We start from the raw sequence: 16,902 nt of genomic DNA, 5'->3' as shown, positions 1-16,902 counted from the left end.
CAAGTGACGGTTGCAAAACATGTTTCTTGTGGTATGTTTAAGTTTAGGAAAACTGAGAATCAAAGCTGAAATGTTGCGGGACTTCCATGAACATCATCACCCAAGAAGTGCTAATAGCAGCTGTGAGATCTGCATGCAATTTTGATTGTGCAAATTGGTGCAAGAAGAAAATATGAACATCACCTTTTCCAGTGTTACCAACACTTCCCCCCCCCCTTTTTTTAAAAGGGCAATACTGTTAGTTTGCGGGTCTCCTGCATCCCTTTTAATTTGGCCCTTAGATTGCTGTTGACTTTCACAGTGCATGTACACTGAATATTTATGCTGCTCCAGGAGAGTTAGAAACAGAGAGCTGGATCTAGCGCAGTAGCAGAAGCAACACAAGGACTCCTACTAGCAAAATGGAATTCCCCCCCCCTTCACTCATGAACCCCCAAATCCATTCTGGAGGGTCAGGATAACCTGCAGAACAGTGTGCAGGGCGAGGAGAGAGGAAATGGTTTTGTCTGGCAAGCAGAAATGCTTGCACTGCCGGAGCAATCATATTAGTGATTAGACATTGAATTCCACCCATAGGGTGACATCTGAGTTTTACTTAGAGTAGACCTATTGAAATTAATGTACTTAATTCAGTCATGCTCGTTATTTTCAATGGATCTACTCTGAGTAAAACCTAGTTGAATACCACCCATGGTAAGAAGAAGCTAAAATGAGGAGGGGGAAACACAAAAACTAATGGTATTGGGTGCTCGTATCTTGACCAGACACCTGCTTGACCAGACAGTCAGTTTCTTGTCAGACAGACAGTGCTTCTGCCTGGCTTTATTGCAGGTTTCCCTTGTGAGATGCACCCATAATCTATAAACTCTGTAGTGACCCTTGATAACTGAGATTTAGAGAAGATAGAAATGTAGCTGTAACTTGGAAGATAAGTTAGACTGCAGATTTAGAATTATGTTAAGTGTTAAGGAATTTAGAGATAATGAATTAAGATAATAGTTTAAAAATTGGATACAGTTTTTTTTGTAAAATAAGGTTTATACAATGTAAAGAAATTACTAAAGATGTGAGATAATGAATGCAGGAAGGGCGGATGTGAGGAAGTCAATTTATAATGTTAAGAAAAGTAGCAGTTTAAGGGAATAAGTTTTTTTTTTATTGTAGTTTGTCTGTATTAGTATTGTAGTGTATTTGTTTGTTGTTTGTATTTTGTTGATGTTTTGAAAAAGTTAATAAATTTTTTTTAAAAAAAAAAGATAACAGAGATTTAGAGAATCCCTGTCCTGCTTTCCTTAGCATTTTTCCAACTAAAATTACTTGGTTTTTTTCTTGAACAGCCACATAAAGTCCAACAGCACCATTCTTAATTATTGCCTTACTCTGTTGTTGCTATAAATCACTTGGAAGAATTTGCCAATGATAATGATAATAATAATAATAACACCACAGATAGATTTGCCTGGCTAGTTCAAATCAAGTTGCAAAATCCAGCATTTTAGCACCCTGGTTCTTTCCCCTGTCTCCTTGGGGACCACCAAGTTCCAATGTTGCATTGATGATAAATGCTTCAGTGCAATTGTTAAAAGCAGAGAAACCTTCTAGCCTTAACAACCCGATTCTCCCATGGTGAAGTCTTTCCTCATGGGCTCTTGTCAACCCCCGTCTTTCTTTCCCTTTAGTCTCCTGCATTGAACTCCAGTTGTTTTTACTGCCCCTTTCCTTCAGCCACAATGCTTGGCTTTCTGCCCCTTCTCCTTCTGCTTCTCCCATAGATGATGTGTGAGGTTCTTAACTTCCCATACAAACTTAGAACTATTACATCTATACCCAGTGCTATTTTTCTTTTTTTAAAAAAATGTTTAGGGGTACTCTCACTTTCCTACTCATATTGAAATTCTGCCCACCAATGAGGCCAAACTTAGATTCACAAAATGTTTAGGGGGTATGCGTACCCCTGCGTACCCCCAGAAAAAAAGCACTGCCTATACCCACGCTCTTCAGAATAAATCCCATTGAACACCCTGGAGCTTTTGGCCCAGTAAAGATAGTGGAAAAAATACATGTAAGCTTTGACATTTATGCATTATAATTTCTACTTTGAGGGACCAGTCGCACTAGCATATGAAACTACATAGTAAAGGTAGCAATGTCCACTTCTCATGCAAAGCTGGAGATGTGCATTTACAATAATCCGTGAGGTGCCTGCCTCAGGTAGCAGGATCCACCTGGGCAACAGTCAAACTTTCTTCTTTCCTTGCTCCTGATGTAGCATTTCCCTGGTGGGGAGCAGGGGTGCCATTTTTGGGTCTGCTGCAGGCGCCAAAATGTCTTCAAATGGCAGCCCTGTTTTGGGGGGGAGGGGCAGGGTATGTGTGCTCAAGATGCTGCCAACCATTTTTGGTGATCCAAAGACTAGTTCCTTCGTTTTTATATACAGCGACTGCTATTGGCATTGTTGTTGTTGTTTAGTCGTTTAGTCGTGCCCAACTCTTCATGACCCCATGGACCAGAGCAGTCTTGCACTGCCTCCCACAGTTTGGTCAGACTCATGTTGGTAGCTTCGAGAACACTGTCCAACCATCTCGTCCTCTGTCGTCCCCTTCTCCTTGTGCCCTCCATCTTTCCCAACAGGGTCTTTCCCTGGGAGTCTTCTCTTCTCATGAGGTGGCCAAAGTATTGGAGCCTCAGCTTGAGGATCTGTCCTTCCAGTGAGCACTCAGGGCTGATTTCCTTCAGAATGGAGAGGTTTGATCTTCTTGCGGTCCATGGGACCACCAAGCTTGACAGATGGGACTGTGTGAACCTTTAGCAGGTTGCATCCTATGCTAGTCCAATTGTTATCTCCAAAATTAAATTATTTTATCCAGAATTTTTAAAAGTTGAACCTAATTTATTACTGAAGTACTACTTCTGGGTAGAAAATATTTTGTATTGGCCAGCCCACTGGGGGGGGGGGGAAACACCTGTGACTGTATCATACCTTCAATCAAGCTTCTGATTCCTTCTTGGGGTGGAACTTTTATATCTCTATAAAATGTCAGTTCTATTGTGTCCTTTGTGGTTCATCTTCGGGGCAGAGGTGTGCGTGAGAGAGAGACAGAGAGTGCACAAATGGGCCGATTTCAGATGCAAAACAAGCACAGAGGAAAAGTGTGAAGGCTGTGCTGCCCTTTATAATTTTGGTTTCATGCCACTTATATACCGCTTTACTGGAAGAAAACCTCGAAGCCGTTTCTAAAAAACAGAACCCAAAACATTAAAAACTCTCCATGAGAAGAAACCCGTTAAGAGCAGGGATGTAAAAACATTCAAGAGATTGGCAAAAACCAGCAGTAGCAAAAGAGAGACAGGCGGACAGACAGACAGATAAAGCACACGCAAGTCTCCTGTATGTGGGGATGTGTCTTCTCTCGCTTTTGACCGCGCAGGGAAGCTGTCCGTCAACCGGCCCGGCCTCGCCTGGCCCCGCCCCAGCCGTGCGCTTTATAATAGGAATCCTTCCTCCGAATGGCATTTAACCTGTTGCAGCTGGAGGGGCACAACGCGCTCGCTGTGGGGAAGAGAAGGAGGGAGAATTAGCTCGACTTTCTCGGCTTCCAAAGGGGAGGAAAGCAGCAAGCTGCAGAAGCCACCCCAAAGCCAACACCTTCAGCGACGAAAGGGGGAAGTTTTGTGGCTGCATTTTCTCCCCTTCTCCTTCCCACCCCTGACAATGCTTGCTCGACGCTGGGGCTCTGGGGCTCCTCGCTTGCTCTTGGCGCTGCTGCTGGCTGTGGTGCCTCAGGTTTCTGCCCTCCGCGCGACGGGGCCCAGGGTGAGTGGAACTCGCTTGCTTGCCTCGCCGTTTCTGGTGGGAGGAAGAGGAAGGAAGGGGCGTTAAAGTTGGCGCCTCGCCTCGCCTGGTTTATATTCCATCTCGATAAGGCTTGCTGGTCACTTCTAAACGGCTTGACTGAAGCTGGGAAAAAAGTTTTTCCTTTAAAGCAAGCTTTTCCCTTTCATACTTATAACTGGCTCTTGAAAGACAGCCTGAGGAAAATGTAATTAAAAAAAAAAAAAAAAAACCAACAACAACAAAAAACAAACCATCACCACCAACTGTTGGTTCAGTGTGCCTTTCCTGATCCCACGTTGTTGGAGATGGAGCTCAGCCATTCTGGGGAGCTGTTTTGTGGGGCAAGTGGGAGACAGACTCTTCTAGGGGTGTGTGGTGGGGGTTCTTGGGTTCTTAAGCCTTGTTTTTAATTGTTGTGGTTTGATCCCCAGGATCAAAAGCCCAGGCGCAACATGAAGGGCTAAAACTGCAGTGCGGCGAACATATGGTCAGGGAGTAATTTAGCATTCTCTTGTTAATTTTGCATTGAACAAAATTGCCTTGCTATCCAAACATAGCTTCAGGACTTTCCCTTTTTTATGTCTCAAAGGGGGAGTAAATGAATCTGTTTGCCCCTGAGTTAAATGCCCCATAAGAACACTGATGTTGCATCAAGTCCAGGTTACAAGGGTTGAGAACTGTGTTTTAATCATTTCCGAAAAGGGAATATTTTACAATTTCCAAAAATATTTTGTGAGAGAACCAGTTGCTTTCTTTGATGTTTTAAAATTAATAGCACGCTTCAGACTGATGCAGAGTAACTCTGGATTCTAACCATTTATGGCTGAAGTCCTATATGCACTTACCTGAGAAAAAAAGCTCCATTAATGAGAATAGGCTGACTTCAAATAACAATGATAAAACTGCCTATATTAACCAGGCATTTCCCTCCTCCTCATATATTGTGGGGGTAGAACTGAGGAAAGCACTAAAAAGTGTCCTTAGACAGTACCTCTCCAGCTGGTACTATATATTTTATGCATTAAATCTAATGCCCAGTTCAAGACTGGAAGGTTTATTGGAGTAGAAGCTGCTACTGAGGAGAAGGTGAGAAGAACCCTCTTCTCCAGCTTGCTGGTGAACTATCTCTTAGTACTAGACTGTAAAAAATGTTTTGAGAACACCCTACTATTAAGCAGTATAGAGGAAGAAAAACGCATCCTTCTGTCACGTCATACCTTTTCTAGCGCCTTTTATGAGCAGATGTGTAGCACAATAGCAGCTAAAATGTGGTAAAATGGGTCCAGTCCATGTCACAAATCTTTGAAGTCAAGAATTCAAAGGGCAGCAGAAAAGCAGGGTTTCTGCTCTGTGCGTGGAGTGTTTTAACCTAAAGTTCCAGTGTATACTGGTACCTAAAGCACTTCTGTCCCCAAGCCATGCTACTTGGTAGGATGGTGGCATCTCTCTTTGGGAAAGTATTCACATGAGCTCCAGTGTTGTGGTATCTGAGGGCTTTAATTAGGAACAGTTGAGCTGAAAAGCGAAGCACGCTAATCCTGATGCCAGCCCGTATAAACTACATACGCTTGTCTATCAAACTAAATCCACTTTTTTATATACTTGACTTTACAAGCCTCTCTAATTGCTCCCTGCACAGTATCTTTTTGAGGAATAGAAGCTATTTCAAGAGACCCCTAAGCCCAATAAAAAAGCAGCTGCTGATTTGCCACTTTCTTGCTACATGGCTTCAACAAACTTTTAAATTTCAGATGGTGCTTTGAGTTAAAGCTTCTTTATCTTCCTGGCTTGCAGCGAACCTTACGTCCCCCTATCTTTGTTGTGGAAGATCTATGCCCTTTAAAACTCTTTTACTTGTTTCCTCCTCAGTGTAAAACTGTGGATTTAATGGATGTTTAACTCGTAAATCCCGTCTCCTCCCCCTTCCCAAGTGATTTGTTTGAAAAGTATGGGGCTTTTATTTTTGCCTGCTTGTTTGTTAGCATGTTGAAAGTCAAAGGGGGGTTATCCCCTATCTGATACACTTCCCCCCCCCCCCCGACCATTAGGCTCTGCCAATAAAGCTGTCACTAGTATAAATATGCTGTGCTTTAACGCTGCCATCTGCATAACAAAACATTTTTTGAATAATTCATTGCAGGGCTTTGTAGTGGCTAAGCCATATTACTCCGTTTTCTCTAATCCTGTTATGAGATCGGCAGTAAGGGGGAGATGTAAAGCTCTGGCTTGCTAAATAATATCCTCTTCAGGAATTACTTCCACTTGTTTGGAGGCCGGGGTGGGGTGGGGTGGCGCAGTACCAAGCATGTGAAATCAGTGCTGTAGCTTGACCAGAGTCTTGATTTCCCCCAAAATTAGAGAATGCTGAGTAGCAAAAAGTTACTGGAAATCTGAATCCACAGAATTCATTTTGTTTAATTGGAAATTATGGCATTTTCACGCCCCTGAATCCTACAGATCTTGCAGTGCTTTGTCCCTTGGTGTTAAAACTGCCTAGTTGATGAGGCAGGTGGTTATTCTAATACAGTAATAAGATTCCCCTCCTGATCAAATGAAACAATTAGTGTCATTTCTTTTTAAAGAGGCTATTTTATTCTCTTGCATATGTTATCAAGATGTCAAAAAACACTGAAAGAATTTAGATTGAGTCTGCCTCCCCTTCTGATTCCATAGATTGATTCTAGCAGTAGTTACCTTCCCTAGGCTGGGTAATAGCGCTCCCTTTAAAAATGCATGTATTTATGGAGAAGATGCTGAAAACAGGACAGCTCCACAAATCAGTTGTGTTGATGCCTGAAACCTGCCTGGAGGATTTACCAGGCACCACATGATGCTAGAGAAGAATGCCCAACACAATACATATTGCGCACCTTGTATAGTGGTGGTACCTTGGTTTACGAACTTAATCCATTCTGGAAGTCCGTTCTTAAATCAAAGCTTCTTAAACCCAATTTAAAAAATAAAAAATAAAAATCCTTCCAGTAGCACCTTAGAGACCAACTAAGTTTGTTCTTGGTAGATGGTCTCTAAGGTGCTACTGGAAGGATGTTTTTTTTTATTTTTACTGTATTTTGTTTCGACTACGGCAGACCAACATGGCTACCTACCTGTTCTTAAACCAAGGCGTGCTTTCCCATAGCAGCGGTGGACTCATTTTACAAATGGAACCCACTCAACAGGAAGCGAAACAAGTTCTGCTTCCAAGGCAAAGTTCATAAACCAAAACACCTACTTCTGGGTTTGCAGCATTCTTAATCCAAGTTGTTCATAAACTAAGCTGTTCTTAAACCAAGATACCACTGTATGCTAAATGGCTATGTGTTCCTCCTTCCCTGTGAAGCTTTGCAAGTTTGCTTCCTATGAGAAAGTAACCTTATAGGCTAAACTTTCAGGCTGAATAACTATTTTATCATATGGTTTCAAGAAACTGCCATCTAATGGTGAAAAGAGCCCCATCCATTTAAAGTATATCCAGCACACATCTAAAGTGCATGTCTTCCCCCAAAGAACCATGAGAACTGTGGTTTGGTAAGGTGGCTGGGAATTGTAGCTATGTGAGAAAGAAACTATCGTCCTAGGATTCTTTGGGGGAAAACTTATGTTCTTGATGTGCGTTCAATGTGTTTGAAATGTATGATTTACCTTGGGTTTTTACAATGTATCGCAATACTCAAACTGACTAGAAAATAGAACTTTCCCCAAGAATTTTCTGCAGCCCCTTCTGTGGAAGAGTAACGGATCCATTTTACAAAGGCAAATATTTGTATAAATAAACTCTCATCCCTGACTATTCTGCCTTTTTTATTTTTATTTTTTTAAAAACTTAAACAGTAGTGTTTCAAAACATAGTGAGCTGTTTCAAAGGGGACACAACCTTTTTGTGTCATCTGGAATGTGGAATCTACTACATAATAAATATATGCTGCTAAATTGCGTAGAGATAGTGGAACATCTGGGTTTTCTATATGTTTGAAAGATTAACAGTTCCTGGAGAGAAGAATAAAAGAAACTTCTGGCTGTGTGTCGGCAAGAAAAGATGAAAATGTAACTAATCACACTTGAATTGAGTTAATTCCCCTCCCCCCCTTTCTCCCACCCACCTACCTTGTCAGCTTGGCTTGCCAACTGTAGATTAATTTACCTACAGTATCAGTCTGTTCATTTATATGTAGGAGAATTCTTCCATACTTTCCATCAGGCCCTTCTTGTTTGTATTCTTCCCACAGTATAGTGAAAGCTTTTAAAGGTAACCTGAGCATGAGATGGAAGCATGAGATAGGCCAAAGAGTGGGATTGGGGAGTGGTCTTGGCACTATTTCTGTAGAGCTCTTTTGTGTAAATGTTTATGGTGGTGGAGGACTCGGGAAGCGCAGCTTCCTTGGACCTTTGCTGTAATAACCAGCCAGCTACCTGATAACAGCTTGCAGCATATGGATCCCCAATGTACTAGACCAGAAAGGGTTTGGAAGTCATCCTACCTACCTACCTACCTGAAATCATTGTCCCCCCCCTTAATGGACATGGGTCCTCCTGCATAGGGGGAAAATTGTACATGGTCACTTCTGACTTGTACAAGTACTTGTAACCAGTACTTCTTAGGCAACTGGTTCTTTGTGTATTTTGATTCTAAACTAGTGACCAATCCCTTGACACATCCTGTGGCAATGACCACTGGTCATGCTGATGGGAGCTGATGAGACTTGTAGTACAAAACTTCTAGAGGTCACTAGGATGGGGAATGCTGGTGTATACTTTATCCTTCATATAAATAGAAAGAGAAATAAGCTTAAGCATATTCCATGGGTATGATCTGAGAGTTCAGGAACACAGCCTTGTCTGGGCAGCAAAGTATGCTTGCTCATAATATTTTTGCTGTGCGGGGTAGGAATTGGGAACTATCTCCCCCCCTCCCCCAATTCCTTACCAGGAGCCTAATACTGTATATTTTATTGGTTGGGACAGGTAGGAAAAATACTGTTCTTTCTACAGTGCTGAACTCAGGCTGTAGAGCTGTTTTAATCCCTTTCAGGAGAAAAGCACAACATATTTGCCTGCACATCCAAATTTTAAAACTTTGCTTAAGTTTATAAATAGCTTATGAAAGTACATGCTCAGTGTGATTGTTCTTTCATTGGATGTGATGTATTGACTAGTGTACTTAAATATGTGAGGCAGTTCATGGTTTCAATACTAAATACTATCTTGGCCAGTTAGTCATAATAAATTCCTTTCCTGTGGTGAAGTGATGACTAAAGTCTTCCTTCTCATTTCTTGTGTTGGAATTCTGTTGCTGCTTCAGGGTTGGGTCCAACTCAGTGTAGGCCCATTTACATTAATGCGTTTGAGGTAAGGTAAAGGTAAAGGGACCCCTGACCATTAGGTCCAGTCGCGGATGATTCTGGGGTTGCGGCGCTCATCTCGCTCTATAGGCCGAGGGAGCCGGCGTTTGTCCGCAGACAGCTTCCGGGTCATGTGGCCAGCATGACAAAGCCGCTTCTGGTGAACCAGAGCAGCGCATGGAAACGCCGTTTACCTTCCCGCTGGAGCAGTCCCTATTTATCTCCTTGCACTTCTGACGTGCTTTCGAACTGCTAGGTGGGCAGGAGCTGGGACCGAGCAACGGGAGCTCACCCTGTGGCAGGGATTCGAACCACCAACCTTCTGATCAGCAAGCCCTAGACTCTGTGGTTTAACCCACATCGTTTGAGGTAGTCAAGACCATTAATTTCAGTGGGTCTGTTCTGAGTATTACCAACATTGGATACAGCCTCCATTGCTTGCAATACATTTAAACTGTATGCTTGTGGGTTTTAGATTCTGGCTTTGCAACCACAAGAAATTATGGTACCCAGCATGGGTGACAGCTCTACACTTCAGGATGTATTGGCATATGCAACTAGTGTTCAAGTAGCTTGTAAATAGTTTCTTACTCGTCCTTCCCTGCTGGCCTTATTGTACAAAACCAAAAACAAATGTTCATGTTTCTGGAATCATGATACGCAGCTCTTTAACATCTTCCAAGTTCCAATGTGTTTTCTTAAACCCCCGCTCCCTGCAAATAACAAGTCTACAAGCAAGCAGTAAATAAGATTGTGCCCAGCCCTGCAACATCAGTTATGTGGAAGAGATGCTGTATGGATCAGAATTATTGCAGATGACCTGCTAAGAGGTTTGTATGAGAATTTATGTGTTTGGAAGGGCCCAGCACAGATTACCTATAAGCAAATTTAAAAATATTTAATGCCTGAGAGCATAGTGCCCTGAAAAACATACGGATTCTCTTGTTAAAACACTGTTCATTCGCCGAGTGGTGAGAAGTCCAGGGATAGGGCTCTAGGGCTTAGTTTCCTTAAATAAGAGTGCCAAGGATACTTGTGGTGTCTCTCAAAAAGGAAGCTGGCTTCTTCCCATTGCAAGATAATATTGCCTCTATATGAATAATACTTAAACAAAAGGCGTGGGAATCCATCAGATTGTATCTTAAGATGCAGTTTGTATTTAGGAGTACATGTGTCTTCTGTCTGGTGCATATCAAAATGTGTCCTGGAGACCCTTGCATAAATACTCTCTTCTTTATAAGAATTTATTGGCATTTTTCTATAACAAACATATACCCACACCCACACCTACAATTAAACAAATGCAAAACAAATAAAACAAATACAAACAATGTCAAGCTTTCTTATTGCATCTTTCTAGAGAAAAAAAAAATTTTCTAGTTCCATGTCTTGACTTTTGACTTCCCCTGCCTTTTCACCTTCGAGTTTGTATCCTTAATCTATTTTATAACCATTTCTCCTTCAAAAAAAAAAAAAAAACCTTAGCTTCAATTATATAACTACATTCAATTGTATCTTAAACATTTACTAAAAATGCATCATCATAATAATACCTCACCATTTAATCTTCTAAATCCATGAACTTAATCCACTTAAATTCACTTTGCTCACACTCCACCTCATAGATCTTCGTAAATCATTCGCATCTAATCTATCTCTTCTATCCTTAAGGTTGCTGCTAGTAACGTAAAAACTTGAAATATCTCCTTTCATATTCAAATAAAAAATATAACAAAGTATTGTTGACAGTATTCACCCTCCGATTTCAATTTACCATATCAGGCTGCTTAAAATTTTACTTCATACTTCACCCCACACCCCCTCTGTCCATTATTCTTCTCCTGATGGCATCAGCACTGAACTTCCATATCTCTTCCCTCTCCAAGTGTCCACAGATCCAGGCACAGTCCAAACCTCTCCTTGCCGCGAGTTCAGAGGTGTTCCTCACATCATCTCTCAGCTTCTTCGGTTCTTTGTAACATTCCTTTTCTTCTTGTAGATACCTTAATTCTCTGTCCCTGGCCCCCGAGCTCACACCTCGGGGACTGGATATACGAAATCTTAACGTCGCCTTGGGGCTGCCACCCCCAAAAGGCGAATTTCTTCTCCGAAGTAGCTCATTCATTTCACTCCATCTTTGCATCCATCCTCTCAGCTCTTTGGCAAGGCTTTCTTCCAAGGTGTCAAAAGTTTTGTATGCCTCCTCTGTGGGCAATTGGTTCCATTTCAGACCCCCACACAAGGCTTTGACTTTTCTATAAAGCAGTTCCACCTTCAAGGCAGTAAGTCTCTGTTCGTCCGTTAATCCAGAGTTCAGTGCCAGTTCAAGGACGAAGCCCAGCATACTGGCAGAGGGGGAGGAAGCGGGTGTCAAATTACTACTCCCCTCTTTGTTCATCGCCATTTTCCTGAACTGGAGCGCAAATACCGCAACTTTAAAAGGAGATATTTTCCTCTAGTTGACTTCCCAAAAGAAAAGTTTGCCAGTCTCCTGTGTCAATTTTGAATACATTGTAACCAGTTCTGTAGCAGCAATCACTCAAATTGGTTAGATTCTTGAGCTCGAAGGGAGGGAGGGCAGGCTGCCATTCTCCTTCCCCCCGGATCGTTCCAAAAACACAATTTCCAATCGAATTCTTTACTCACGACCACCGGGTTCTTTTAGCTCCATTCTTCACAGGTAGAACTTGGACGCTCACCGCGGGCTCTGTCGCCGCATTTGCATCCCGGTTGGGGCATGTCCCCGAAGCCCGGCTCCGTTTGCCCTTCACCCCCACTCCCCCTTTACAGGGGGGGCAAGGGAAGGGTTCAGAGCCTCCGCGGGCGCAGCCGGGGAGCCCAGGGTGCGGGACGCTCTTCCCGCACCCCAACCGGAGCCGCGCGCTGCGGTAGCGCGGCTCCTAACCCCCGGGATGGACAAGGCGCTTCGGACCCGAAGCAGCCTTCGACCACCCGGCGATGGCGTCGCCGCCGGAAGTCATAAATACTCTCTTCACAGAATTAATGTTAATCCCTTTCTAAGTAGAAGTTTACATATAGTGTCAACAAAAACGCAAAGCACGTGTGGCCTGACAGAATGAACACATAAGCCATACCAAAATGAGCTTTCCCATGCCCACCAGTTTGTGTACACTGAATTACCTTGCATAGAGCAACAATTCCCAAACTTATTCTGGTTGCTTATGTTTGAGAAACAGAAAGGACTTGTATGTACTTTCTCCATCTGGTGAAAACAACACTAGAAGACCTGAGAATCGGGTTGTGTTGATGAAAAAAATGTTCCCAATATAATCTTCTCAACAAGCTTCTTTATCTCATTTGTGAGGAAATGTTTTGACTACACAGAGACACACATTTCTTCATGCTCAGAGTCCATAGACCTAATCAACAAAAACTGAAGGACAGTCTATGAGAGGCTTTTAAATACAACAAGCAACAGATGAGCCGCAAAACTCAGCTGGGTTGTCTTGTGGCTTTGCTTCAAAGCATTATAAATTTGACCGTTGATAATAAAAAGCTGCTGTCAAGATCCAAGTGGATTGGCACGAAGTCTGCATCTTAAGATACACACTTCATATAATCGTAGAACTGTCGAGTTGGAAGGGACTCAGATGGTCATCTTTCTAATCCAACCCCCTGAAATGCAGGAATATCAACTAAAATATACATGATGGCCACCCAACATCTGCTTAAAAGCCTCCAAGGAAGGAGATTCCACCACATCTCATCTCAGTTCCAATGTCAAACAGCTCTTACTGCCTGAAAGAGTCAGTGGGCCATGTGTGTTTGTCCCCTTTCCTTTCCTTCCCCTCTCTTGCCTGAATTGAAATTGTGAATCTCCAGATAGGAAACTGGGTGGCTTCATATTGTATAGAATTGCCATGTGCCTTGAGTTGAGTCCTAAGGGTAGGGCACAATATGGACTCCCCCCCCCCGTGCTTTCCCCCAGAAAGTACTCAAGGACTTCAGTGACCACAAGCAGTCAAACTCAATTTTTGTCTCCTCCACAAAACAATAAATATTCTGTTGGTGGTCTCCCATGTAAAATGCAAAACATGTGCAGCGCTGTTACCTTTACTGTGAGTTTGGATAGGCTGTGATTAGCATGGGTGCAGTTCAGTTAGCAAACCATTGGAGTATTTCAAAACATTTCTCTAACTGGCAGAGGACATCATGGGGTCTCTTGAGTTGTGCAAATTGAAACTGATCTTATACATTGCCATCCTTTTGCACCAGGAGTTCAGGTAAAGCCTGTTTGCTCTTCTCTGAGTCCCGGTACTCTGACCCCCCGGGCTGTACCGGATGCATCTCAAAGCAGCAGCTGCACAAAATACAGACACTTAGACAGAATATAGCTGCACTGAAATACAAAATAACTCCTTTTAGTCATTTATGCTGGAGGAAGCTTATAGGAACCTGCCCCAAAGCGAGAGTCCTCAAGGATCTGCAAGAAGAACTAGCACGAGAAAAACCAACTTCATGAAGAGTGGGACTGTCTAAAAGCTGGGCAGTTCACTTGGATCCTCACACAAACTTGAAATGCTTCTGTTCAATTATAATAGATCAATGGAGGCTTTAAAAAAGGGAACAATTTCATGCAGCAGGAACAAGGTGTATAACAAGTTGTCCAGTAAAATGAATATGCTCTTGTAATAAGAACAGCCCTGCTGGATCAGGACAAGGCCCATCTAGTCCAGCATCCTGTTCTCAGTGGCCAACCAGATGCGCATGGGGAGCCCACAAGCAGGGCCTGGGCACCATAGTGTTCTCCTCACTTGCAATTCCCAGCAACTGACCTAGCCATTGTGGCTTGTAGCCATGGATAGCTTTGTCCTCCATGAGTTTGTCTGATCCTCTTTTTAAAATCATTGAAGTCGGTCACCATCACTACCTCATGGGAGTGAATTCTGTAGTTTACAATGTGCTGCATGAAGAAACGCAGTAAGTCAGCAATTTACATGGAGGTTATGTTCAGGGGATTGCACTTAAAGCCAAAATTGGGTATAGTCAAATGTTTGGATTCAATGGCAGGTAGGATTGCCAAGGTTATTTTCTCCAGAACCTTGCCCCCTTTCTATCCCCCCCCCCGGTGCATAAAACTGAATGCACACAGTTTAAATGCACATAAATTGCTGGCTTACTGTACTATCTTTTATCTGTCTTGGATCTTCAAACATTCAGATTCATTGAATGCCCCTCTATAATGCCTCCTCTTACTCAGCTTAGAATCATAGAATTGTAGAGTTGGAAGGGATCCCTAGGGTCATCTAGTCCAACCCCCTGCAATGCAGGAATCTTTTTGCCCAACGTGGGGCTCGAACCCATGACCCTGAGATTAAGAGTCTCATGCTCTACCGACTGAGCTATATACTTATAACTTTAAAAGCCCCAAATGGTTACAACCTTTACACATTCCTTAACGACTGCTAGAATAGAGGCATAAAATAATACTGGTCTACTAGTCAGTTGGAACAGGGTTGCAAGCCATTGTGGTGTGAGCAGGAAGGGGAGAATTGGTCTTCCTGACTTGTTTGCTTTCTGGTCTGCTACCCAAAAAAGGAAGATTGTCTGCCTCTGCCTCCCAACTTCCTGTCCCATTTCTTTTCCTTTGTTTTGTGTAATGAATTGCACAGTATGTGTTGAGCTCCTAGCTTTGGATGCAGCAGATGTTCCATGTATCTGCCTGACAGTATTTGATCTGTCAATTGACCTGGTCTCCCAACCCTATTTCTTCACTTTTTGCAACCTGCATGTGATCCATATTATAATGTTCACAACTGATTGCAGAAATCAGCTTTTTGTCAATGTGGCTCTAATTCAAGTTACATATTATTTATGGTGGCTTGACTAGGCTTTAGCATTGATCCTGCAGACAACATGAATGTGTGGACTCCCAAACAGGAGCTTTCAGCCACTTTGCTTCTTCTTGGTCCTTTAGCTGCTGTGCTACACTAAGCCATAGATTGGATTAGCTTGTTGTGTGAGCCTGGGTTTGTGGTTAAGCTCTCACTTCACTAACCAGTAGTTGTAGTCAAGGTTTGTTCAGTCTTTCCATGTCGTGCAAACTAGGCTACTGTGTTGTTACATATTTGGGAAACATAGAATGTACAATAGCCCCTTTCAATAATACACTAGAATGAAGGTGGCTTAAAAATGACACAAGTTCAAATATGTCCAGGAAAAAACTAAGTTTAAAATACCAATTGCATTAGTATTAAGTTACAGTTGCCTCTGGTTATTGTTGCAAGGAAAGCTGTAATGGCTTTATCCTGAAATTCAAAATATATGCTGGAAGGTTAAATGGAAAAACCACTGCTAAGTGCAGAGCTACTCTCTTAGCACAAGATGTCTTTTCTTTACCCTTTCTTCTCTTGTAATGTGTTGTACAATTTACTTTCTGCCCTGACATCAGTATCTTAGTGTTTCCTTATAAGGGAAGAACCAATTATGTGAGGAGGAGAAACGTACAGCATAAGGTGAGGATTTTACCACTTGGCAAATTGGAAGAGCTCAGCTCATATCACCCAAATGTATGTGTCTCCTACCCTAAATTCAAGACCCGATTTATTTCATTTCTTGGTTGCAAATATTTCTTGGTACATTTCTTAAATGCTGTCTATTTTTTAGGAAATCATCTCCAGGTCAGAGCATTTATCTCCGCTAGGAGACAGGTGATGGATTAAAGCAATAAGTGTAGCATTAAGAACCAGTCACTCTTAAGTCAACAGATGGAGATGTGATATTGGGCAGAATGAATTTCATCAACACATACTGCTGTGTAACCAGTGAGTTTCAGTGATCCTGTCCCTGCAGCATCCTAAAGCACCATGTGTACCTACATCCACATATTTACTGTCTGCAAACATGAAGGACATATAAAATTTTAGTTTTGGACTAGAATTGTGAATTGTTCATTATGTATTGGTGCTTCTGACAACATTTTAACAGGTGTTGCAAACAAGTAAAATGGTTGCTAAACAGCAAGTTCATTAAGCAGCAGCAGACACACTAAGTTATTGTCTCTGTATGTAAAATAACTCTCATATACACATAGTTAAGGGGCTTGGTGCTGCCTTAGTTGTGTTTGTGATGCAATGATCATCATGCTAACTGCTCGCCTTTGATCTACCAGGAAACAATGCTAGAATTGGCTTGATTCCTGGGCAAATCAAATAGAAAAAAGCAACAGTAACCCGTTAATATTACTATTTGGCAATACCTTTAGGATGAAGCCAGAAGGAAAATTTGGCACCCTAGAATATGAAGGGGGAAATGTCAGAATGCTTATGGGTTGTAGCCGACTAAATTCTACCCTGAGGAGACCCATTGAAATAAATGTGCCTAAGTTAGCCAAGACCATTAATTTCAGCCAGTCTGTTTTGACTGTGACTGATGTTGGATACAACCCTATACAGTGATACCTCAGTTTAAGAACAGCCCTATTTACGAAGTATTCTGTTTATGAACTCCGCAAAACTGGAAGTGGTGTCCTGGTTTGTGAGCTTTACCTCGGTCTAAGAACGGAAGCCGAACAGTGGAAGGGCACCAGCAGCAGGAGGCCTAATTAGGGAAAGCACACCTTGGTTTAAGAACGGATTAAGTTCATAAACAGAGGTACAACTCTGTTTATGAATTTATGGATTAAGTTCATAAACAGAGGTACAACTGTACAGCTTTGTTTATATGGAATAGCCTGATGTTGTGTTAATCCACGGTACCTTCAGCATT

At 42.3% G+C, this 16,902-nt stretch overlaps 1 protein-coding gene across 2 annotated transcripts in view; it reads left to right on the top strand.

Annotated features, from left to right (window-relative positions):
- The first annotated feature begins 3,697 nt into the window (after positions 1-3,697).
- Positions 3,698-16,902, top strand: part of SMOC1 (SPARC related modular calcium binding 1) — a 60,314-nt gene continuing 47,109 nt past the window's right edge. For both annotated transcript variants that reach the window (XM_033146807.1, XM_033146797.1), the window contains exon 1: positions 3,698-3,814. In XM_033146807.1, coding sequence (XP_033002698.1) covers positions 3,713-3,814 — 102 coding nt within the window. In that variant the 5' untranslated portion in view covers positions 3,698-3,712. The remainder of the gene's footprint in view (positions 3,815-16,902) is intronic.

The sequence above is a fragment of the Lacerta agilis genome, chromosome 1 (genome assembly GCF_009819535.1).
Source record: "Lacerta agilis isolate rLacAgi1 chromosome 1, rLacAgi1.pri, whole genome shotgun sequence".
Taxonomy (NCBI): domain Eukaryota; kingdom Metazoa; phylum Chordata; class Lepidosauria; order Squamata; family Lacertidae; genus Lacerta; species Lacerta agilis.
This window is presented reverse-complemented; position numbering and strand designations above follow the sequence as displayed.